This window comes from Rattus norvegicus, chromosome 12 (assembly GCF_021556685.1).
Source record: "Rattus norvegicus strain SHRSP/BbbUtx chromosome 12, alternate assembly SHRSP_T2T, whole genome shotgun sequence".
Taxonomy (NCBI): Eukaryota; Metazoa; Chordata; class Mammalia; order Rodentia; family Muridae; genus Rattus; species Rattus norvegicus.
The window spans coordinates 29,416,594-29,437,078 of record NC_141545.1 but is presented as its reverse complement, the minus strand read 5'-3'; the positions used below and the strand labels follow the sequence as shown (position 1 = coordinate 29,437,078).

At 50.2% G+C, this 20,485-nt stretch overlaps 1 protein-coding gene across 50 annotated transcripts in view; it reads right to left on the bottom strand.

Annotated features, from left to right (window-relative positions):
* Positions 1-20,485, bottom strand: part of Gtf2i (general transcription factor II I) — a 75,353-nt gene that overhangs the window by 45,015 nt on the left and 9,853 nt on the right. For all 50 annotated transcript variants that reach the window (XM_087578654.1, XM_087578665.1, XM_087578661.1 and 47 more), the window contains 5 exon segments: positions 10,317-10,420; positions 9,043-9,181; positions 5,309-5,443; positions 2,885-3,068; positions 2,701-2,729 (listed from right to left, as the gene is read on the bottom strand). In XM_087578654.1, coding sequence (XP_087434780.1) covers positions 2,701-2,729; positions 2,885-3,068; positions 5,309-5,443; positions 9,043-9,181; positions 10,317-10,415 — 586 coding nt within the window. In that variant the 5' untranslated portion in view covers positions 10,416-10,420.

The following is a 20,485-nucleotide window of genomic DNA, read 5'->3' as shown; positions in this document are numbered from 1 at the left end:
TTTCTTCTTGAGCAGGACAACTAACCAACTGTGACCAAGATCCCCCCGAGGAATAGCAACCGCCCACCACGCCTGTCAGGGGCTCAGACTGAGACTACAGACATGGCACAAAGAGCCTGAAGGACAGACTGCAGCGAGGCAAGTAAAAGTCACATGCTGCCAGGCCCAGTGTCCCGAATTCCACCCCTGAGACTGAGTATGGATGGGAGCAGGCACTGTAATGTCAGGGCCTTTGCTATGAAATGGAGGGAGAGGCAGGCACAGCGGAAGCCAGAGGACCTGAATGCACAGACCAACAGAAACAAGTAGGAGGCAGGCCCTATGGCCTTAATCTGAATTTTTTTTTTTTGGTTCTTTTTTTTTTTTTTTTCGGAGCTGGGGACCGAACCCAGGGCCTTGCGCTTCCTAGGTAAGTGCTCTATCACTGAGCTAAATCCCCAGCTGAATTTTTCTTTGTATAGCCAGTACTGACCTCAAATTTTCCATCCTCCTGCTTCAGCTACATGGGTACTGGGACTACAGGCCTGTGCCACAACTCTGCTTGCTTCTTTATCAATCTTAAAGAGGACCCCACACACTGCTCCCGTCCCCAAGTAGTCAAAGGAGACAGACATGAGGTGACACGTGTTTTCTCCTAACATGGGCCTCAAAGTGACATGCACTACAGCCACTGTATTTGGTCTTATTTGCAATTACCCTACCCAGACCAAAAGGTAAGTGACAAAAAGCACACTGGCAGGAAGGGAAGAGGGACACCCGTCTTCACCCTCACACTGCCGTAAAGAGAACACAGAAATAGAGCCAGGGTCAGCTGACTCCAGCAAAGTTTCCCAGACAACGCAGAGAGCAGGCTCCTCACGGATCGCTCCATCCGGGAGCACTGAGACCTAGACGCAAAGCTGAATTTGAGTCTCTACATTCTGTGGGTACAAACTCAACATAGACGTCGAGCTGGGCTGGCGGTGGGGGCGGTGGAGCATCCGCCTGGCACTGGCAGGTTGGGCTCCACTCCTAGCACCACTGGAGATTAAAGACACTAAATCCAGGACACCTTTAACACAAGCAAGGTGACTGTCCATAGCCCCCGGCTAGTTGACATTTCCTTCTCTTTTTTGTAGCACAGCATTGTGAGAGGTCAGCAAGACCTGTGGACTGGATACCTCCCAGCCCCCAGAAAACAGCCAGTCAGAGAAGAAAAGGTGTCTCCTCAAGAACGCTCACCGAGTCCTCTTAACGCGTGCTATCACCTACAATCCCAGCACCGGAAGGAGGCTGGATGTCTGTGACTTTGAAGCCACTCAGGCCCAAAATCACCAAGTAAGAGGCGCCCGGCTGCTATTTCTCCAGTGCTGGAGCTGAACTCAGCCTCCTACACTGAGCTGAGTGCCCCCAGCCCTGATTTCAGAGGGTTAGCATTGTACAGTTACTAAACCATGCATTTTACACTTAAAGTGTGGCATTATTCTGTAATAAAACTGGTAAAATTCAATTTTTTTTCATTTAACAGAAAATATGTGCAAGTCACATGTGGTTACAGGCGCCTGGCAGGAAGATCAGGCCGGGTTCTACTGTGAGTCCAAGGTCAAGCTGGCTACCCCAGTGTGTGTGCGTGCATGTGAGTGAGTGTGCGTGCATGTTCATACACTCAGATTCATTTGTCTTCTCTCATCCATCTTTATGTGGTAGAAAGAACTCCTCTGGTACTGAGTATCACCTTTAAAACATGTCAAATCAGGGGCTGGAGAGATGGCTCAGTGGTTAGAGCACTGACTGCTCTTTCAGAGGTCCTGAGTTCAATTCCCAGCAACCACATGGTGGCTCACAACCATCTGTGATGGGATCCGATGCCCTCTTCTGGTGTGTCTGAAGACAGCGAAAGTGTACTTGTATACATTAAATAAATAAATAAATATTAAAACAAAAACGAAAGCCGTGTAAGCTGGGGGCCAGAAACGAGCCGTGGGAGTTGAGAGCGCACACTGCTCCTGCAGAGGGCCCTGTTCAGGTTCCTGCAGCCACAGCAGCGAGCTCACAACTGCCTGCAACTCCAGCTCTGGGGTCTGATGCCCTCACGCCCTCTTTTGGCCTCCATGGCCATGTGCACACACACAAATCTTTAAGAAAGAAAGAAAGAAAGAAAGAAAGAAAGAAAGAAAGAAAGAAAGAAAGAAAGAAGGAAGGAAGGAAGGAAGGAAGGAAGGAAGGAAGGAAGGAAAGAAAGAAAGAAAGAAAGAAAGAAAGAAAGAAAGAAAGAAAGAAAGCAAGCAAGCAAGCAAGCAAGCAAGCAAGCACTGACAGTAGACCTGGCTCTCGGGGTGCCACTCCCATCTTGTCCTAATTGAGTGGGATGGCCAGCTCAGCTAGAGGAAGTCCTGGGGCCATCCCCTCAACCTCCAATGCTCTTCCTCAACCCCTCTGGGCCATTCTTACACATGGCTGCCTTACTTCGGTCATGGCCGCCTGACAGCCATTAACAGTTGCTAACAGATGAGGCACACTCAAGTGTCCAGACCGCGCTTCCAGACACACTCCCGTGCTCACACTGCTCTGCCATTGCGGAAGTATGAGCTCAACCAAGCTGGCTCACAGGACGGGAGAGGAAGGCAGACAGGGTAGACAGAAGCATGAAACACCATGGTTTTTCAATAATCCCGATTCAAAAACCCAGCTGCCAACATGTGAGCAAGGCCACGCACTCACCAAGGTGTTTCTTCGGCTCGAGGAAAGGTCTGCGTGGGAAGGAAACAGGAAACAATGAGTGAACACTCAAGACTACTTTCGTAAGCAGCAGCACGCAGTGTCTGGATTACACAGAACGGTGCAGATCTGGTGAGCACGCACGCACGCACACTCCGTGACAGGCAACATGGAACAGGCGCCTCACCTCTTGATGATGAAGGAAATCCCCGCCTTGTTCTCCAGAATCCACTTCAAGGTTGCGAGGTCATAGTGCTCGGGATGCTTGAAGGCGACCCCCTCGGGAAGCCCCTGCACCGCCACAGCTGACTGGTCACGCAGCATCTTCTCATATGGCACAGGGACCACTGTGGATTTGCCTAAGGCTTTCCCTGTGGGAAGAAGGTGTGGAATTAGCAAGACCCACACATGATCACAACTGAAAACTGAATCACGGCAGCTGCGGGAGGACTCCCACGCCGTATGTAAAGTGACTGTCATTTCATGAGGACACGATTCTGGAGCTCCGACACCCATAGAAACTTCAGGGCAGGTTAGGCTCGTAACTGTAATCCTAGTGTTAAGAAAAAAAATCCTGGGGTTCACTGGTTACCTAGTCTGGCCAATCAGTGAGTTCCAGGCTCACAAAGCAGACCTGTCTCAAAAAGTAAGAAGGGCATGCGGCTGACAGGTTAGTGGCTAAGAGCACTGCTCTTCCAGAGGACCTGTGTTTGACTCAAAACAATGACAGTGTACTCATATACATAAAATAAATGAATAAATCTTAAAAAAAAAAAAGAAAAGAAATCAGTAAGGGGGAGCTGACAAGATGGCTCAATAGGTGAGAGCGGCCTGCTGCCAGGCCTAAGGACCCGAGTTCAATTCCCAGAACCCGCATGGTAGAAATAGAAAACCAACGTCTGCAAGCTGTCCATCCTCTTACCTCCCCATGTAACACTGTGGACTGCATGGACACAGGCACACAGATGTGCACAATCACGTAAGTAAATGGAAAACAAATTAAATGTAAGGTAGAAAAGCAATGCCAAAGACACATGAGCTCCAGATGCACACGGCAGCACTGAACCCCGCAAGCAGATCATGCTGGCCCGCAACTTTAATCCCAGCACTCAGGAGGCAGAGGCTGGAGGATTCGAGTTCAAGGCCAGCCTGGTCTACAGAACAAGTTTCAGGACAGCCAGAGTTACATACATACCTGTCTGGAAAAATAAAAACAACGACAAAATAAAAAGAGCTTCCCAAAGGTCAGGGAGTGGCATCTGACTGTTCTCAAGGCATCTGACTTCAACATTAACATAGTATTTCAAATGCAATTTAAACATTTATGTTTGATTCCCATGTCCACTACCTCCTGAACCTGGAATCTGTACAAAGGACCAAAATACAAACTACACACATACCTCACTCTGGCCAGTGTGGCACACCTACAAGGCCAGCTAAGTGAGAGACTGGGTGGAAGATCCAAGAAGGTCAAAGCCTGCCTGAGGATTAGTGAGAGCCTCTCTTAGGGTAAAAACAACAGGCTGAGGATGGGGTGCACTCCAGTTCTCTAGCGATTTCTTTGTGGGGTCCTGGGTTCAACCTCAGAACCAGAATAAATTATAAGGATGATTTGTTCCATTAATATAGTCTCTAGATTTATTTGTCATATGTATAAGTTACAAGGCATGCTTTGGTCCCTACGACAGGACGGAAGCAGATGGCAGTTTGCAGAGGTGAGGATAACCATCGATGCCAAAACCAGTCACTCTCAGGCCAGCGGAGTGGGTCAAAGGGTAAAGGCCCATGCCACGAAAGCCTTGTTGCCGGAGTTTAAATCCAGAACTCACATAAAGTGGGAGAACTGACTCCATATAGTTGGCCTCTGACCTCATCGTCCATGCCATGACATACATGTATAACCCTCCCATACATACACACACATACTAGAAATTGTTGGGGTTTTTTTCTTTTTTTTATTTTTTTGGAGCTGGGGACCGAACCCAGGGCCTTGCGCTTGCTAGGCAAGCTCTACCACTGAGCTAAATCCCCAACCCCGGTTTTTGTTTGTTTTTTTTTTCTTATCTTCTGCGTTAAGCACTCACTTTGCAGACCAGACTGACCTGAAACTCAGAGACCCACTCCCATGTCACCATGCCTGCCCAGTATATATTGGTAACAATAATTAATTAACTACATCCTACTTATTTCTCAGTTCTTTTGACTTAACCCCTTAAATTTACAAATTAATCTACTCAATTTGTAAAACATTATATGACTGTCAAATCAATTATAAAATCTACCACTTAGGAAACATGTCATAGTGGCCGGGGACACTGCAGTGGGAGAGACATTAACCATTCACAGAACAATCAGTTCAATCCCCAGAACCCACACAAGAACTCCACAAAGTTGTCCTGACCTTCACACAAAAGCTCTCACACCCACAAATACACACGTGTGTATATACAAACACAATCCCCCCCCCCCCCCCGGAGCTGGGGACCGAACCCAGAGCCTTGCGCTTGCTAGGCAAGTGCTCTACCGCTGAGCTAAATCCCCAACCCACAAACACAATTTTTTTAGAGAGGAAAATACTCGTATTTTCTCAAATTTTAAAGTGTGTTTTTACCATAACAAAAGCAGAAATAGTCCTCCACCGTTTTTCTGAGGGTCTCAATTTCTACAGCATCCACGCTCATCCGGTTGGCCTGGGTTGTACATTTCATCTTATGCATCTCGGCGGCCTTTTCTTCTTCTTCAACACCTGTAAAACAGTGACACAAAGGCTCGTATCCACTGTCCCAGTTTGCTTCTCTGTTGCTACAATAAACACCTATATGGTAGGAAAGAACTTACTGGCTCTCAGGTGCCACCAAGGCAGGCCACAGCAGAGAGCATGGAGGAGCAGTGCTTACTGGCTTGCTCAGCCTGCTTTCTTTTTTTTTTTTTTTTTTTTTTTTTAAGTGCACTGTAGCTGTCTTCTTCAGACACACGAGAAGAGGGCATCAGATCCCATTACAGATGGCTGTGAGCCACCATGTGGTTGCTGGGAATTGAACTCAGGACCTCTGGAAGAGCAGTCGGTGCTCTTAACCACTGAGCCAGATCTCCAGCCCTCAGCCTGCTTTCTTATAAAGCCCAGAACCATCTGCTCAGGGGTAGCACAGCCCACAGTGGGCTGAAACATCCCATATTAATCACCAATCAAGAAAAGGCCCCACAGATATGCCCGAAGACATGGGGGCAATTATGCAATTGTGGGTCCTTCTTCCTAGGGAACTGGTTGGTCAGTACCAAGTTGGCACAAACGGACAGCCTGAATGCCACTTTATTCTTACTACTTGGCCTTTCCTAAGAATATTGTTGCTATGCCTTTTCCTCCAGCCAGCCAGCCTGCCTTCCTTCCTTCCTTCCTTCCTTCCTTCCTTCCTTCCTTCCGCCTCACTAATCACCCAGCTTCCCCTGAAGCTCCTATCTGGCCACCACTGACTGGCCTTGAACCCTCCTTTTTCCTCAGTCTGGGTATACAGGCATGACTTACCGCACCCAGGACTATATTCTAACGAATTCGTTACAAAATCTCCATGCGGAAAGGAATGGGGACATTCTAACAGTAAACATCTGGCTGGGTGAGGGGCTTACAGCTGTAATGCCAGCATGGGGAGGTGGAGCCGGGAAGATCAGGAACTGGAGGTCGGGGCTGGAGAGAGGAGTTAAGAGCACTCTGCCTGTTCTTCCACCAGAGGGCCCTAGACAGACCCCTTGGAATTCCTGTTCCAAACAACAGTGCCGTCTTCTGACCTCCATGGGCAGTGCACACATGTAGTACATAGACCCCTGGGGGACACACAAAAACTCACATACATAAAATAAAAATAAATCTCAAAAAGAGAGGTTTGGCAGTCATCCAGAGCTGCTACATGAGACTGTGGCTCAAGAAAGCATAGGGCTGGGCACAGGGCTCAGCTGGTGCTTGCCAGTCATGCATGGAACTCTGGTTCAACCTCCAGCCCTGCATGAACCATGTAGCGGCACACTGCTAGAACCCGGCATACTGCTAGAACCCAGCACTCAAGAGGCAGCTGCAGGAGGATCGGGAATTCAAGGTCCTCCTTTGCTGCATAGGAAGTCTGAGGTCATATATGAGACCCTGTCTATATAAACAAATGAACTAACATATAACCAGGGTTCAAATTTTATCAGAAAAATCAAGATACGAAGATTTTAAATAGGAAGACAGTGAGGGGGGGCAGGGGACAGTTTGCAGCATCCTTTCTGCCCTAGGGACTGGAAGCAGAACTCCGTGTGTGACACCCAAGTACCCTACCACTGAGACACTGCCAGCCCCAGCCCTGGAAGGACTAAAAAATGCACTGGAGGCTAAGACAGCAGAAATGGAGTTCAAAGCCAGTGACAGCTACACAATGAGACTGGCGAAGAAGTAAGAAGGAAGAGGACAGAGAACTTGAAGGAACAATAGAGAGTTAAATGAATTAACTAACAAACAAGGCTGTCTGCGAGCACTGCTGGCCCGCCTCTTGGGCATGTGCTGGCCAGTGTGAGGCTGCAGGGCCAGTTTGGATCTTACAGACAGGTTTTATGGTTTGCTTTGTTTGAGCCTGATCTACCATAGATGCAGTGGTCACTGCTGCCATGGCCTTGACGTGCATCTCCTGACCCTGCCCACAGAGTTGACATTTACTTAGTGATACAACACTGTATTTCTTTCTCGTGAAAAGGAAACAAAAAGGGGGAGTTTTTATAGCACACAAAACATAGCTCTCTAATGCCTGGGCATGGTAGCTCATGCCTTTAACCCTGGGGAGGCAGAAGCAGGAAGATCTCTGAGAGTTTGGGGCTAGCCTAATCTACAGAGCCAGTTCCAGGCCAGCCAGGGCTACAAAGAAAGACCTCACAAATCAAACAAAAACCCCTCTCTACCTTCTTTCTGATATTCCTAACCCTAACCTTAACCTTATAAAAGTTAAAGATTTTGAGAGAAAAGCTTATCAACCCCTGTGCCCAATGCAAGACCCAACAGGTGACAAGACTCCCTGGGAAAACCTACGCTGGTTCGGGAGGGCAGTCAGATGTTTGCGTCCAGCCAGCTGTCCCTGAACTCAATGGCAAGTCTCCTATTTGGTATAAGCCACTAGCTTCAGTTTCGCTGAGGAACTGTGGTGTATCTGTTCCTTACACTCACCCACAAGGTAAAGCATGGTGTCATGGTTTGTATGTTTGGCCCAGGGAGGGGCACTTTTGGAGGTGTGGCCTTGTTGGAGTGGGTGTGTCAGTATGGAGTGGTTTAATATCCTAGTCCTAGAGTCATAATACTGGAAGTCAGTATTGTGCTAACAGCCTTCTAATGATTTTCTTCTTGGTGAGAAAAGTGCTACTCACATAATAGGACATCATAACCGCAGCCCAATTCAACAGTGCAGTGCCTACCTGAAGCCCAGAGAGAGAGGACTGTTACTGTTTGCAAATGATGGTGAGCTTTCTTCTCTCTCCTTCGGCAGAAGATGTAGGGAAGGGGCCTCACACTGTGGCACTAGTCACTCCAGCAGTTATCAAAGTGGCTTCATCCCTTAGAGTGGCCGTAGCAGCACACAGCACTGTCCTCTCCACTCGCTGTTTCTGTACTGGGTCCTGAACATGGAGCCCTGGATACATCCATCTTTGTGGGGCCTACCACAGTGTTGCCGTAGCACCCTGGACCTGCCCCAGAAGCCACGTCACTGGGCGCTCTTTCTCTTAGATCTGTACCCCGTAGATTCCACCATGAAGTGCTGGAGGTCATCACCCCACCCCCTAATAGCAGGGAGGGAGAAATGAAGGAGGGCTGGAGGACCACAGGTGGGCAGGCTCTGAGATGCTGGCTTTGGAGACTGGTGTCTAAACAGGACCAACAGCAGCAAGGGAAGACCAAGGAGCCCTATAAAAACCCCAAGCCGGGGCTGGGGATTTAGCTCAGTGATAGAGCGCTTGCCTAGCAAGCGCAAAGCCCTGGGTTCAGTCCCCAGCTCCCCCCCCCCAAAAAAAAAAACCCAAGCCAGTGTTCCTTTAACAAGGCTTCTCACAGCCTGGATCTCTGCAGCTTGGTTTCTTGTCTTACAAAGTTGTTCAGTTCCTTGTGTCCCCTGCACTCAGCAACCCCTAGACAGCACCTGCCAGCCCCCTCCTCGCCCCTCGTACATGATCTCCTTCTACAGTGGCTTGTCTTAACCCATTCTGACAAATACTCTTGTCACAATGTCTTCTCTCTTCAGATGTAATTCATTCTTACAAAGTTTGAGATGCTTTACCTAAAAACAACTACATTTAATATTTACATACTACAAAAGATAAAAATGCCACACTTACAATACTTCACAAAATCTTTTTGGAAATCTTTTCTGGTATTGACAAAAGCACGCCCTCTTTCGGTTCCAACGACAAACACATCTGTCTCATACACGGCGATGCAGGCCACCTCAGCCTTGGACTTGGCCAGCTCTTTACACTGAAATAAAAACAGACATTACACTGCATATAGCTGTTAAAAAGCACTGTTTCGGGTTGGGGATTTAGCTCAGTGGTAGAGCGCTTGCCTAGGAAGCGCAAGGCCCTGGGTTCAGTCCCCAGCTCCGGAAAAAAAAAAAAAAAGAACCAAAAAAAAAAAAAAAAAAAAAAAAAAAAAGCACTGTTTCTTTCTAGATAAATTAAAAACCTAACACTTAAAACTGCCGTAATATACAATCAGGACTCGAGTGTCATTCATATCTTTAAATTAAGCAAAAGTAGATTTTGTACCTAGTTCTAAAAGGGGGCAGGGGAGATAAAAACAAAACAACAACAAAACAATTTACAGGAAGAATGAAAGGAGGAACACCCCCCACGCCCCGTGTTGTGTGTTGAGGGAAGATTCCTCAATATACAAACTCAAATTTGCAGACCCTGTGAGGCCTTAGGGAAAGCAGGGTCCCAAGGGCCAGCTGCCTCCGCTGCCAAGAAGGGAACGTGGGTGCCATAGATGGAAACTGCAGACAGCGTGGTGTCGCTAGGCGGGACTAATGCCGCCACCCAAGAGCAGATCTGACGCTCACTCAGAAGGCAACTCCACTCCTAAGGTTTTTGTTTCTTTGGAGTTTTTCTTGGTATCTCATTATATAGCCCAAAGTATGCTAGAACACAAGATTCTCCTGCCTCAGTTTCCAAAGTGCTGGGATTCTACTCGGATTCTGACTGACTTTACATTAATCGTGTAGAAGAACCTGAGGGCTGGGGATGTGTAGGGTAAGGAGCACAATGCTGGAGCCGCGCCAAGTTTGGGTTCCAGCACAGAAACAGTCTATAAAACTTGGTAGTAAAATCTGACTCAAAAGTTCAAATCTTGGGCCTGGGAGGATGTGGCTTGCCTACCGTGACCCTAACATTTTGGAGAGACGGAGACAAAAAATGGATCAGAAAGTGCAAGGTCAGATGGCCTCAAAAAAATAAATAGATCCTAGGGCACACGTCAGAGGTGGAGAGCTGGCCTAGCACAGCAGATGCAGGATGGCTCGATCCCAACATTTAAGAGGAGTAATAATTAATTTGTTTAGCTAATGTTTCACAGGAACTACGACCAGGCCCCTGGCAGAGCCCCACTGTCTCACCATGGACTCCAGGGCAGACATGAGGAACGTCACCACCATCCTGCTCTCCGAAGACTCCTCATCCTCCGCAGGCAGCGCGGACATCGCTACTTGGGCCATGATTTCTGCAGAGGAAAACACAAGGGAGGTGAGTGGAGGAGACCCACATGGCCAATGCTCTACGCATGCGGCCCACATCGTTTACAGTGTCATAGCTGCCCGAACTCCTTTAAGATACGTGCTTAACTTTCCAGGGCATGTTATTTCCATAAAATTAGCTCAGCATCACACCCCAACTAAGACCCAGATGGCATCCAGACCCAGTGACATGTTCTCCAGGGAGAGCAGCCACACTTCGTGATCCAATTCACGGGCAAGCAACAAACTCCTGTCTCTCCCCGGTGTGCACGCATAGAAGAGCAGGTGGCGTTACCCAAGCCGAGCCGAGCTGCTTCTCTCTAAGGGAGCAGGCTGCAGGGCCCTGGGTGGCACCTATGACTCCTCTGTCACACAGCACAGTACTCTCTTCAGACATAGTCTTTGGTGCTGTGGTATCAACAAGAAGGCTCGCAGGAATTACAAACAACAAAAACTAAGACAGGGATGTAGAGAGGCTTAGAACTCTGGAAACTGCTGCACTGCACTTCTGGGATGGCAACATGATTCGCACTTGCATACTCATGGCGTTCTGAACAGTCTAACGGCAGCCAGGAGCTACACACGTGAGGACCATCACTGCGTCTTTACACGCAGGACACTGGGCTGGCGGCAGGCTCTGGTGCTGGAGTGCGCTCCTGGCATGAGTGAAGGTCTGTGCTTGTACTTGTGCACACCTGTGGCCCCACCACGAAGAGGCAGGGGCAGGAGGATCTGAACTCAGTGGTATCCTCGGACATGGTAAATCCAAGACCTGTCTGGGCTAACGACACTGTCTCCAAATCAAACAAACAAACCAAAAAAAAAAAAAAAAAAAAAAAAAAAAAAAAAAAAAAAAAAAAAAAAAAGAAGGAATTCTCATCTGTGGTGGTATGGCTGCAAATAGCCCCCACTGACTCTTGTATTTGAATGCTTGGTCCCCAATGGATAGAACTATTTGAGAAGGAGAAGGAAGAGGTGTGGCCTTGTTGGAAGGGGTGTCATTGGGGGTGGACTTTAAGATTTCAAAAGCCCAAGCCATTCTCAATTAGCTAGATCTCTCTCTCTGCCTAATGCCTGTGGACCAAATGCAAATTACCAGCTACAGTTCCAACACCCTGCCTGCCTGCCTGCCTGCCTGCCTGCCTGCCTGCCTGCCTGCCTGCCTCCCTGCCTCCCTGCCTCCCTGCCTCCCTGCCTCCCTGCCTTTAGTCTGCCTGCCTCCCTGCCTTCAGTCTGCCTGCCTGCCTGCCTGCCTGCCTGCCTGTGGCCTCCCTGCCTGCCTGCAGCCTGCCTGCCTGCCTGCAGCCTGCCGGCATGCTCCCCAACCATGATGGTCATGGACTCTAAACCTCTAGAACCGTGAGCCCCAACTTTCCTTTATAAATTGCCTTGGTGCTTTTCACAGCAGTAGAGAAGTAATTCAGACATTATTGAGGCTGGAACACAGGTGAAGCCCGAGAGTACTGCAAAGGGAGTAACCAACGCAAAAGGGCGAACCCCAGGTGACTCTGGTCCCACGGTGGGCCTCGATGACTCAAATACAGAGACAAAGTAGAATGGCTGGGAAGTGGGAGCAGAGGGGAGAGGCTGACAGAGAAGAGTAAAACTTGGGTACCTTTAATACCACCGGCAAACAGAAGCACATCAGATCTCTGATTTCCAGGCCAGCCTGGTCTACAGAGTGAGTGTCAGGACAGCTAGGGCTACACAGAGAAACCCTGTCTCAAACAAACAAACCCCGGAGGGAAAAACAGCCTCGGATGGCGCACAATGTGAACAGTTAATGTCAGAGAACCCAACCCTCGGAGAACAGACATCTTTATGATACAATTTTGCCAAAGTTAATTTAGAAGCAAAAACAAAAAGACATCACACAGACTGGCATGTGACAGGGAGACATGAGAAGGCAGTCTGAGGTAAACCTAAACCACACTGACTTTCTATAGAAGTAAACGATGCGACTGCTAACACTGCACCTTCCTTTTCTATAGAAGTGTGTAAACGATGCAACTGCTAACACTATTTTAAACGCCGTTTCTCATAGCAGGAACTGAAGGCAGGATGACTGAAACAGTGTTGTTCTAAAAAGCTCGCTGTGTGACTGCACGACAAAGAGCTCGGTGTCCCTCTGCAGGGACCCACTACTTCACAGGAGAACTTGCAGACTGCGAGCTCATACCCTGCTGTGTGGGACACGGGAGAATCCTTCCCTCACTCCTAGAGGAAGACTGGCTCCTGCCAGTAAGGGCTGGCGTCTGACTGAGCCTACTCCCACCTCAGGAACCAACTTACACTCGACTCAGGTATCACCGGGTACCCACTTATACCCACTTAGGAGGAAGGCTTTGTACTGAAAACCACAGTTCCCACAGTGCCCACCACACCACATTTCCAAACATGGACTGTCTGTAAAACAAGCCCCCCTTACGACTAGAGCCCGAGAAGGAGATGCAGTCGCAGGCCAGCAAACTGCGCCCAGGAAAAGCCTGTGCAGCGCTCTTTTCTCTGGGATAAATGAACCTGTGAAAGTGTGGGATACAGAAAGGGGGAGATGACCTAATGATTTATCCACAGCCACAGACATTCACCCACAATATTGTGTCAGTGTTTCTGGAAGCTCGTCCTTTTCTTTTTTCTTTTAAACTACCCAGCAAGGGGGGTAAATAAATGCATAAGTGATGCCCTCGTTTTACACATGCAATGTGGCCCCAACTGGAATCAGAACAAAAAACCGGGATTAATTTTTTTTAAATCTACTGCTGGCTTCCAGACTCACTTGTCACAAACCTGCCCTAAAGTCACCTTGATGTGCCTTAAGAAACCGGAAAGCCTTTAATCCCAGAACTCCGGGAGGCAAAGGCAGGCAGATCACTGTGAGTGAGTTCCAGGCCAGCCAGGGCTACATGTTGAGACTCTGTCTCAAAAAGAAAAGGAAAGAAAAAGAAAGACATAATCAAATTTCATTTTATATATAAGGACAAGCGAGTATGAAATTCTCAAAGAATATCTTTTTTGTCAACCAACAGCCCACAGATCTCAGCCACCACGTGTGGCCTGACCTCATTGTTGGAATTACTCTGGAGGGAAGGGACATGCTGCTGACTGTGGAGGCAGGAGTCAGCCAGGCTTGGGGAGTGGGAAGACTTGTACCTCACCGTCTGATTTTTGTTCCCGAGCAGTCTGCCCCTGAAGCCATTCACAGAGCCCCCTCGACTGGTGACTGTGTCTCTCCCCACCCTTTCCCAGAAGCTGTACCCAGGTGTACATGTGTATATTTTATAAACCAGGGAACTAAGCCAGCCAGCAACTTCCGAGCTTCCTTTTTTTTTTTTTTTCTTTTCTTTTCTTTTTTTTCGGAGCTGGGGACCGAACCCAGGGCCTCTACCACTGAGCTAAATCCCCAACCCCACTTCCGAGCTTCCTTAAACCCTTCATTCTGAGTCCCCTGACCCATCCCAGCACCATTTGAAAAGGGAGAGAAGAACTTAAGTGAGGACTCACAAGAACAGCAAGTGCATCAGACCTCCAATTCCTGGGGACAGGGAGCTCACCTAGAGGTCTGGCTCCCCAGGGTGAATGCATCTGAGGAGAGGGTTGTGGGGAAAGGAGACAGCCACCATTCACTGCAGAGAGAAACAACCCAAAGGAAGGTGTCCTCCAGTGTGGGAGCCAGCAGACGCATGCGTTAAATTACACGTAAGCTAAGTTGAAAGCGAAAGGTCCAGCTCTTCCACAGGGCCGCAGTCTCGCCTGCCTTTACGCCTGGCACTTGGGAGGCAGAGGCAGGCGGACCTGAGTTTGAGGCCAGCCTGATAACAGAACCAGTCAGACAAGCAGGGCATCAAGGACACTCAGGCAGTAAGCAAGTGTCTTCACTGCCCGTCTCCATGTTATGGGGAAGAGACCACAGATCCAGCTTCAAGGTCTGTGTCAGTGGACAGTGACAAAATGACAAGAGCCCAGCAGGCTGGATATGGAGCTCAGAGCTACCTCGGGGTGGTGACCTTGTCTCTGAGATTAGTGGATCAACCTTCATGCAAAGCAGTCTACGAACATTATTTTATTTCATGTGTGTGTGTGTGTGTGTGTGTGTGTGTGTGTGTGTGTGTGTGTGTGTTTCTGTGTATCTGCACCTGTTGTAGGTACCTGAGCAGCTCAGAAGAGGTCGTCAGAGCCCCTAAAGATGGAGTTACTGGCAGGTGTGAGCCACCCAGTAAGGTTTTCTGCAAGAGCAGTTAGCGCTCTTAACCAGCAGCCCCCATTTCAACATTTCTGAAATTCTCAGGGTCACCTCCATAGCTGGACTCTAATCACCTGCACCAGAAGTGTGTGGGTGCACTAACCCCATCAGACTCACTGGCGCCCAGGAGCGCTAAGCTGCTTTCTTTCTGAAACATCTTTCCTTTAGATCCTGGCCCCATCATAAACATCGATGATGTCCTCCGGCTGCTGGTGGCTATGCTATCTGCATATGCTGTCAATCTTCCCATCCCTCGCTCTTCCCTTTAACTCTGGAACTGCTGTGGTAATGTTACCACCTTCGCTATTTGGTTCTGGTTTTTGTCTTTACATTTTGTTCTACTAGTTGTTTATTTAGTGGAGGGGTACGTGGAAGTCAGGGGACAATTTGCAGAAATGTTTTCCTTCCACCGTGCAGATCCCAGAGATCTAATTCAAGCCACCAGGCCTGGGGGTTAAGGGCTGCTGATACCTGCTGAACCATCTTGCTGACTTAATTCTGTTTGCTCGCCTGCTTTCCTTTTCTTTCATCTGTAATTTATTTATAGATGTGTTTTACCTGCATGTAAACCATGTGTGTATACCGTGTGTGCGCCTGGTGCCTGTAGAAGCTAAAGAAGACAGTGTGAAATTCCCGGAACTATAGCTACACACAGTTCTGAGCCGGGATGTGTCATGTGGGCCGCCGGGAATTGAACCCAGGTTCTCTGCACGAGCAGTCACTGCTCATAACGCTGAGCCATCTCTCCAGCCCCTCTTGGCTTACTCTTGTCTTTCAGATATTCCCTCTGCCCGCCACTAATCCTTCAGAAGTTCCTTCCAGTGACAAACTCTGGTTTTGTTTGCAAAAAAATCTCTTTGTGGGGGTTTTCTTTGCAGCAGAGACTCCGTCTAATGGTTACTTCCACTCTGCACACTGAAGCCACTTCACCTCTTCTGGTGTTATCAGATGGCGACTTCCACTGACGTCACTGAAAAGTCACAGCAGTGCCCCTGGAGATAACCCCATGCTAACCTCTGCACATTCCTAAGGTGCTTTGCTTTCTATAGCTTTACTGCGTGTCTAGTGCGGATGTCCTTTCCCTCGGTGTTCGCTCCTCACAGGGCATCTCGGCTATGGGCTAGTGTGTCTGGGGCTCTCAGCGCCTCAGACCCTGCCGTCCTCCATCTCCCATAAGGACTCAGCTTCAGCCTGGAGTCGCAATGCACACCTTTAACCACACACTCGAGAGGCAATGAGGCAGAGGCCATGTAAGTCTGAGGCCCTGCCGGTTCACGTTCACTGTACAGTAGACGTCACTTTTCCCCCTGGAGTCACCTGCCATCTTGTCACTTGTCATTTTTACCTTTGTGATGAACTACATTTCTTCTAAGTTACCCTCCATCCACTGATCCCTTCCTTGTCACATTTATGGTCTCTTAGCCCTAAAAGTGTGTTGCTCGTTCAGACCTGAAATAATACTTGCTGGTCTCTGTACTCAAGGATCCAGTCTTGGCAGGGGCTCCCATGTTTATGCATTTGTTTATCTAGCTGTCATCTCTATGTGCGGGTTGCCTTTTTTAGAGTTATTTGGAATTTGAAGCCGGAATGAAGCAGCTTCCTCCTGGAATCACTGGAGCCGAACCAAGTCTTTGCACGACCCACAACCAAGGCTCCTCCATCACCCTCTCCCGCTTAATCTCCCCTGAAGGGGTCTCCGACCTGACCAGTTATGGTGGCTTGAACAGGTATGGCCCCCACAGATTCATGTGTTTGAACGTTTGGCCCATGGGGAGGGGCACTATTAGGAGGCGTGGCCTTGTCGGAGGAAGAATATCTCTGTGTAGACAGGATTTGGAGGTCACCTAGTGCTCAAACTCCGCCTCGCATGGCTCTCTGTGGATCAAGATGTAGAACCTTCAGCTCCTCTCCAGCACCACGTCTGCCTGTCCACTGCCATGCTTCCCACCATGATGATAACGGACTGAACCTCTGAGACTGTAAGCCAGCGCCAGTTGAACATTTTCTAAGAGCTGCTTTAGTCATGATGTTTCTTCACAGCAATTTAAAACCCAAACTAAAACACCAGTAAATTTGCTATGTTCTGATTTCTGAACCTCTTACCCCAAAACACTTTCAAAACAAGAACATGGTAGGCAATTCCCACATCTATCACTGGAATTCTAATTTCCCTTGGGCTTGTTGTCCTGGAGAATGGCAAGTACATTCTCCTATGCTTCACCTCTTCCACGTGAAGCCTCTCTACGGAAACAATTTCTTAATTTCTGGTTTTGGGGGGTTTTATTTTTGGGTTTTTTTTTGTTTTTAGATTTTTTTTATTTAAAGTTTATTTCATGTATATGAGTACAATGTAGCTGTCAAACACACCAGAAGAGGGCATCGGATCCCATTACAGATGGTTGTGAGCCACCATGTGGTTGCTGGGAATTGAACTCAGGACCTCTGGAAGAGCAGTCAGTGCTCTTAACCGCTGAGCCGTCTCTCCAACCTTCTTAGTTAAAAAAACAAATGGACTTCATAACTTCAGAGCAGTCCCGGTTGTGAAGTTTCAGTAAGAATGTCTAACCCACTCTGCCTCAGATTCTTCGCGTATGTACCTCGCATTCTCTTTTGTTTTTGAGACAGGCTCTCTTTATGTAGTCCAGGCTATCCTGGAACTAGCTCTGCAGACCAGGCTAGCCTCGAACTCAGAGACCCACCTGCCTCAGCCTCCCAAGTGCTGGGATAAAAGGCATGCACCACTACAGCCAGCTAGATTTATTATTTTACATTTGCCTGCTTGTAAGCCTGAGGAGAAAAGGGCATCAGATACTCTGGAACTGGAACTCTAGACATTTTGTTAGCTGAAACGTGGGTCTTCTAGAAGAACAAGTGCTCTTAACCACTGAGCCTCACGGTATATATATTTACTGACCAGATAACAGTATGAATTATTAGACTTTAGATTGTAAGGTTACAAATTCCCAACTCAAGTACATAAGCAATTTTATTAACTAATGTCTCAAGTTTGCATGAACTCCACGTACAGCTAGGTTCAAGAACACAAAACATGCATGCCTTTGATTTCAGCACTCCGGAGGCAGAGGCAGATGGAGAGGCAGAGGCAGAGGAGAGGCAGGGGCAGGGGCAGGGGCAGGGGCAGGGGCAGGGGCAGGGGCAGGGGCAGGGGCAGGGGCAGGGGCAGGGGCAGGGGCAGGGGCAGGGGCAGGGGCAGGGGCAGGGGCAGGGGCAGGGGCAGGGGCAGGGGCAGGGGCAGGGGCAGGGGCAGGGGCAGGGGCAGGGGCAGGGGCAGGGGCAGGGGCAGGGGCAGGGGCAGGGGCAGGGGCAGGGGCAGGGGCAGGGGCAGGGGCAGGGGCAGGGGCAGGGGCAGGGGCAGGGGCAGGGGCAGGGGCAGGGGCAGGGGCAGGGGCAGGGGCAGGGGCAGGGGCAGGGGCAGGGGCAGGGGCAGGGGCAGGGGCAGGGGCAGGGGCAGGGGCAGGGGCAGGGGCAGGGGCAGGGGCAGGGGCAGGGGCAGGGGCAGGGGCAGGGGCAGGGGCAGGGGCAGGGGCAGGGGCAGGGGCAGGGGCAGGGGCAGGGGCAGGGGCAGGGGCAGGGGCAGGGGCAGGGGCAGGGGCAGGGGCAGGGGCAGGGGCAGGGGCAGGGGCAGGGGCAGGGGCAGGGGCAGGGGCAGGGGCAGGGGCAGGGGCAGGGGCAGGGGCAGGGGCAGGGGCAGGGGCAGGGGCAGGGGCAGGGGCAGGGGCAGGGGCAGGGGCAGGGGCAGGGGCAGGGGCAGGGGCAGGGGCAGGGGCAGGGGCAGGGGCAGGGGCAGGGGCAGGGGCAGGGGCAGGGGCAGGGGCAGGGGCAGGGGCAGGGGCAGGGGCAGGGGCAGGGGCAGGGGCAGGGGCAGGGGCAGGGGCAGGGGCAGGGGCAGGGGCAGGGGCAGGGGCAGGGGCAGGGGCAGGGGCAGGGGCAGGGGCAGGGGCAGGGGCAGGGGCAGGGGCAGGGGCAGGGGCAGGGGCAGGGCAGCTTGGTCTTGGATATAACTTTGGAACAGTGAGTTCCAGGGTTACACAGATACACAGAGAAACCCTGTCTTGAAAAACCATTAAAAGACACACACACACACACACACACACACACACACACACACACACACACACCCTATTCCCATCCAAATTATATCCAACAGCCTCAGGTACCAAGCTTGCCAATGTTTCTACTGTGACCCTAAGGAAAAGACAACCCATTATTCAGGAGCCTAGCCTGGGCCAACTTTGGTGTTTAGCCACAATAGGATCACCCAGGACAAGCTGTGATCAGCAGCAGTCCACTGCAAACTGGACAGTTCTCACAAGGCAAAGCCAGCAGTGTTCTCAAGAGAAAGAGATAGAACGGCAGGCCAGGCTAAAGAGGAGGACTCCCCTCCTCCTCCTCCCTCCTCCTCCTCCTCCTCAGGCCAGGCTAAAGAGGACTCCCCCCTCCTCCTCCTCCCCCTCCCCCTCTCCCTCCTCCTCCTCTTCTTCTTCCTCCTCCTCCTCTTCCCTGGGGGCAGTGCCAAACCCTAGAGATCCTGGTTTGTTCCTGTTCACACACCTAGGACAAAGTTTCATTGTAAACTATGATCAGAGAGATGGACAGCAATCATCATAAGGTACTGTGATGACAGCCAAGTGGGATGCTCTCCTGTGTACTCACCCTTAGGACACCCACTCATTGTCATGGAAATGAAGACTGGCCTCAGGCGGTGGCAGTCTTGCTCTGACAAACTTCCCCAACTGTGCACAAAGCATAGCCAATGTCTGCCACATCCGCGGCAGCTTTCAGGTTCTGTTGTCCCAACCTGCTGCAGAACCTGTGCAGCCAGCCCTTGCTGGGGTGACAGACACCTGGCCTGGCTACCACCGTGACACACCAGGCCCAGGGTACGCCCTCCACCCACAGCTCAGTGCCTTCTCCATCTGCACCGGGCACCTGTCCCACATGGTGGCCATGACATAGCGTTCTTTAGAGCCACAAACACGGTGTGGATTTCCACTCCTCCTTCACCGCCAGACGACAGATCTGCTCTTACTGCAGTCAGACTTTCAGTTTGAATCAATTAAAAACTTTCACCTTCTCACAGAGGCCCCTCGAAGCTGCCCTGGCAGCCAAGGCAGCACTCTTGAACTGTGTGGCCATTACTAAGGTACACAGAAGTTATATGATACCAAGTGGGGGACCGGGGGAGAGGCCAGGGCAGCTAAGCAAGCGCGGATACAGAGAGGGTCCCCACCCAGCCTACAGAGCTCACATCCTGCTACCTCAGGCCAAGCATCCTGGAAACCACCTAGGGCTCTTCCCGGCTCTTCCCAGGCAGCGAACTCAAATTACACTAGGCTACAGCAGGGTGAGGAGGGACACCTGCCGCAGTGTCCCGCCCGCCGGACCCGCCGACTGCACCTGCCTTCCCATTTCTTCTCAGTGCTTTACCTCCGCTTTACTTCCCCACTATTGTTAACTCTGCATTGAGAGTTTCAGTGTGCTGTTGCTGTCTCTCAGCCCCAGATGGCTACTGCCTAGCACATGAGGTGCCTTCTCTCTTCTCTGAAAACAGACACCAGGCATCTCTCAAAGCTGCTTCTGTGTCTGTTGGAGATCAGTAGCAGGGGTCGGGTTCCTCCATTTTCTGAGAGTTCTGCTCTGCTGCACCTCAAAACCAGCCACTGCTCAGTCCCGTGTCATTTTCCCGACTACAGTTTTGCTTCAATTTATTGATCCTTGGTGTTGAGATGATGGCACGGAGAAGGAAAAGAGAAGGTTTTTAGTGAGCCAAGGGAGAGAGCTGTTAAAGGCT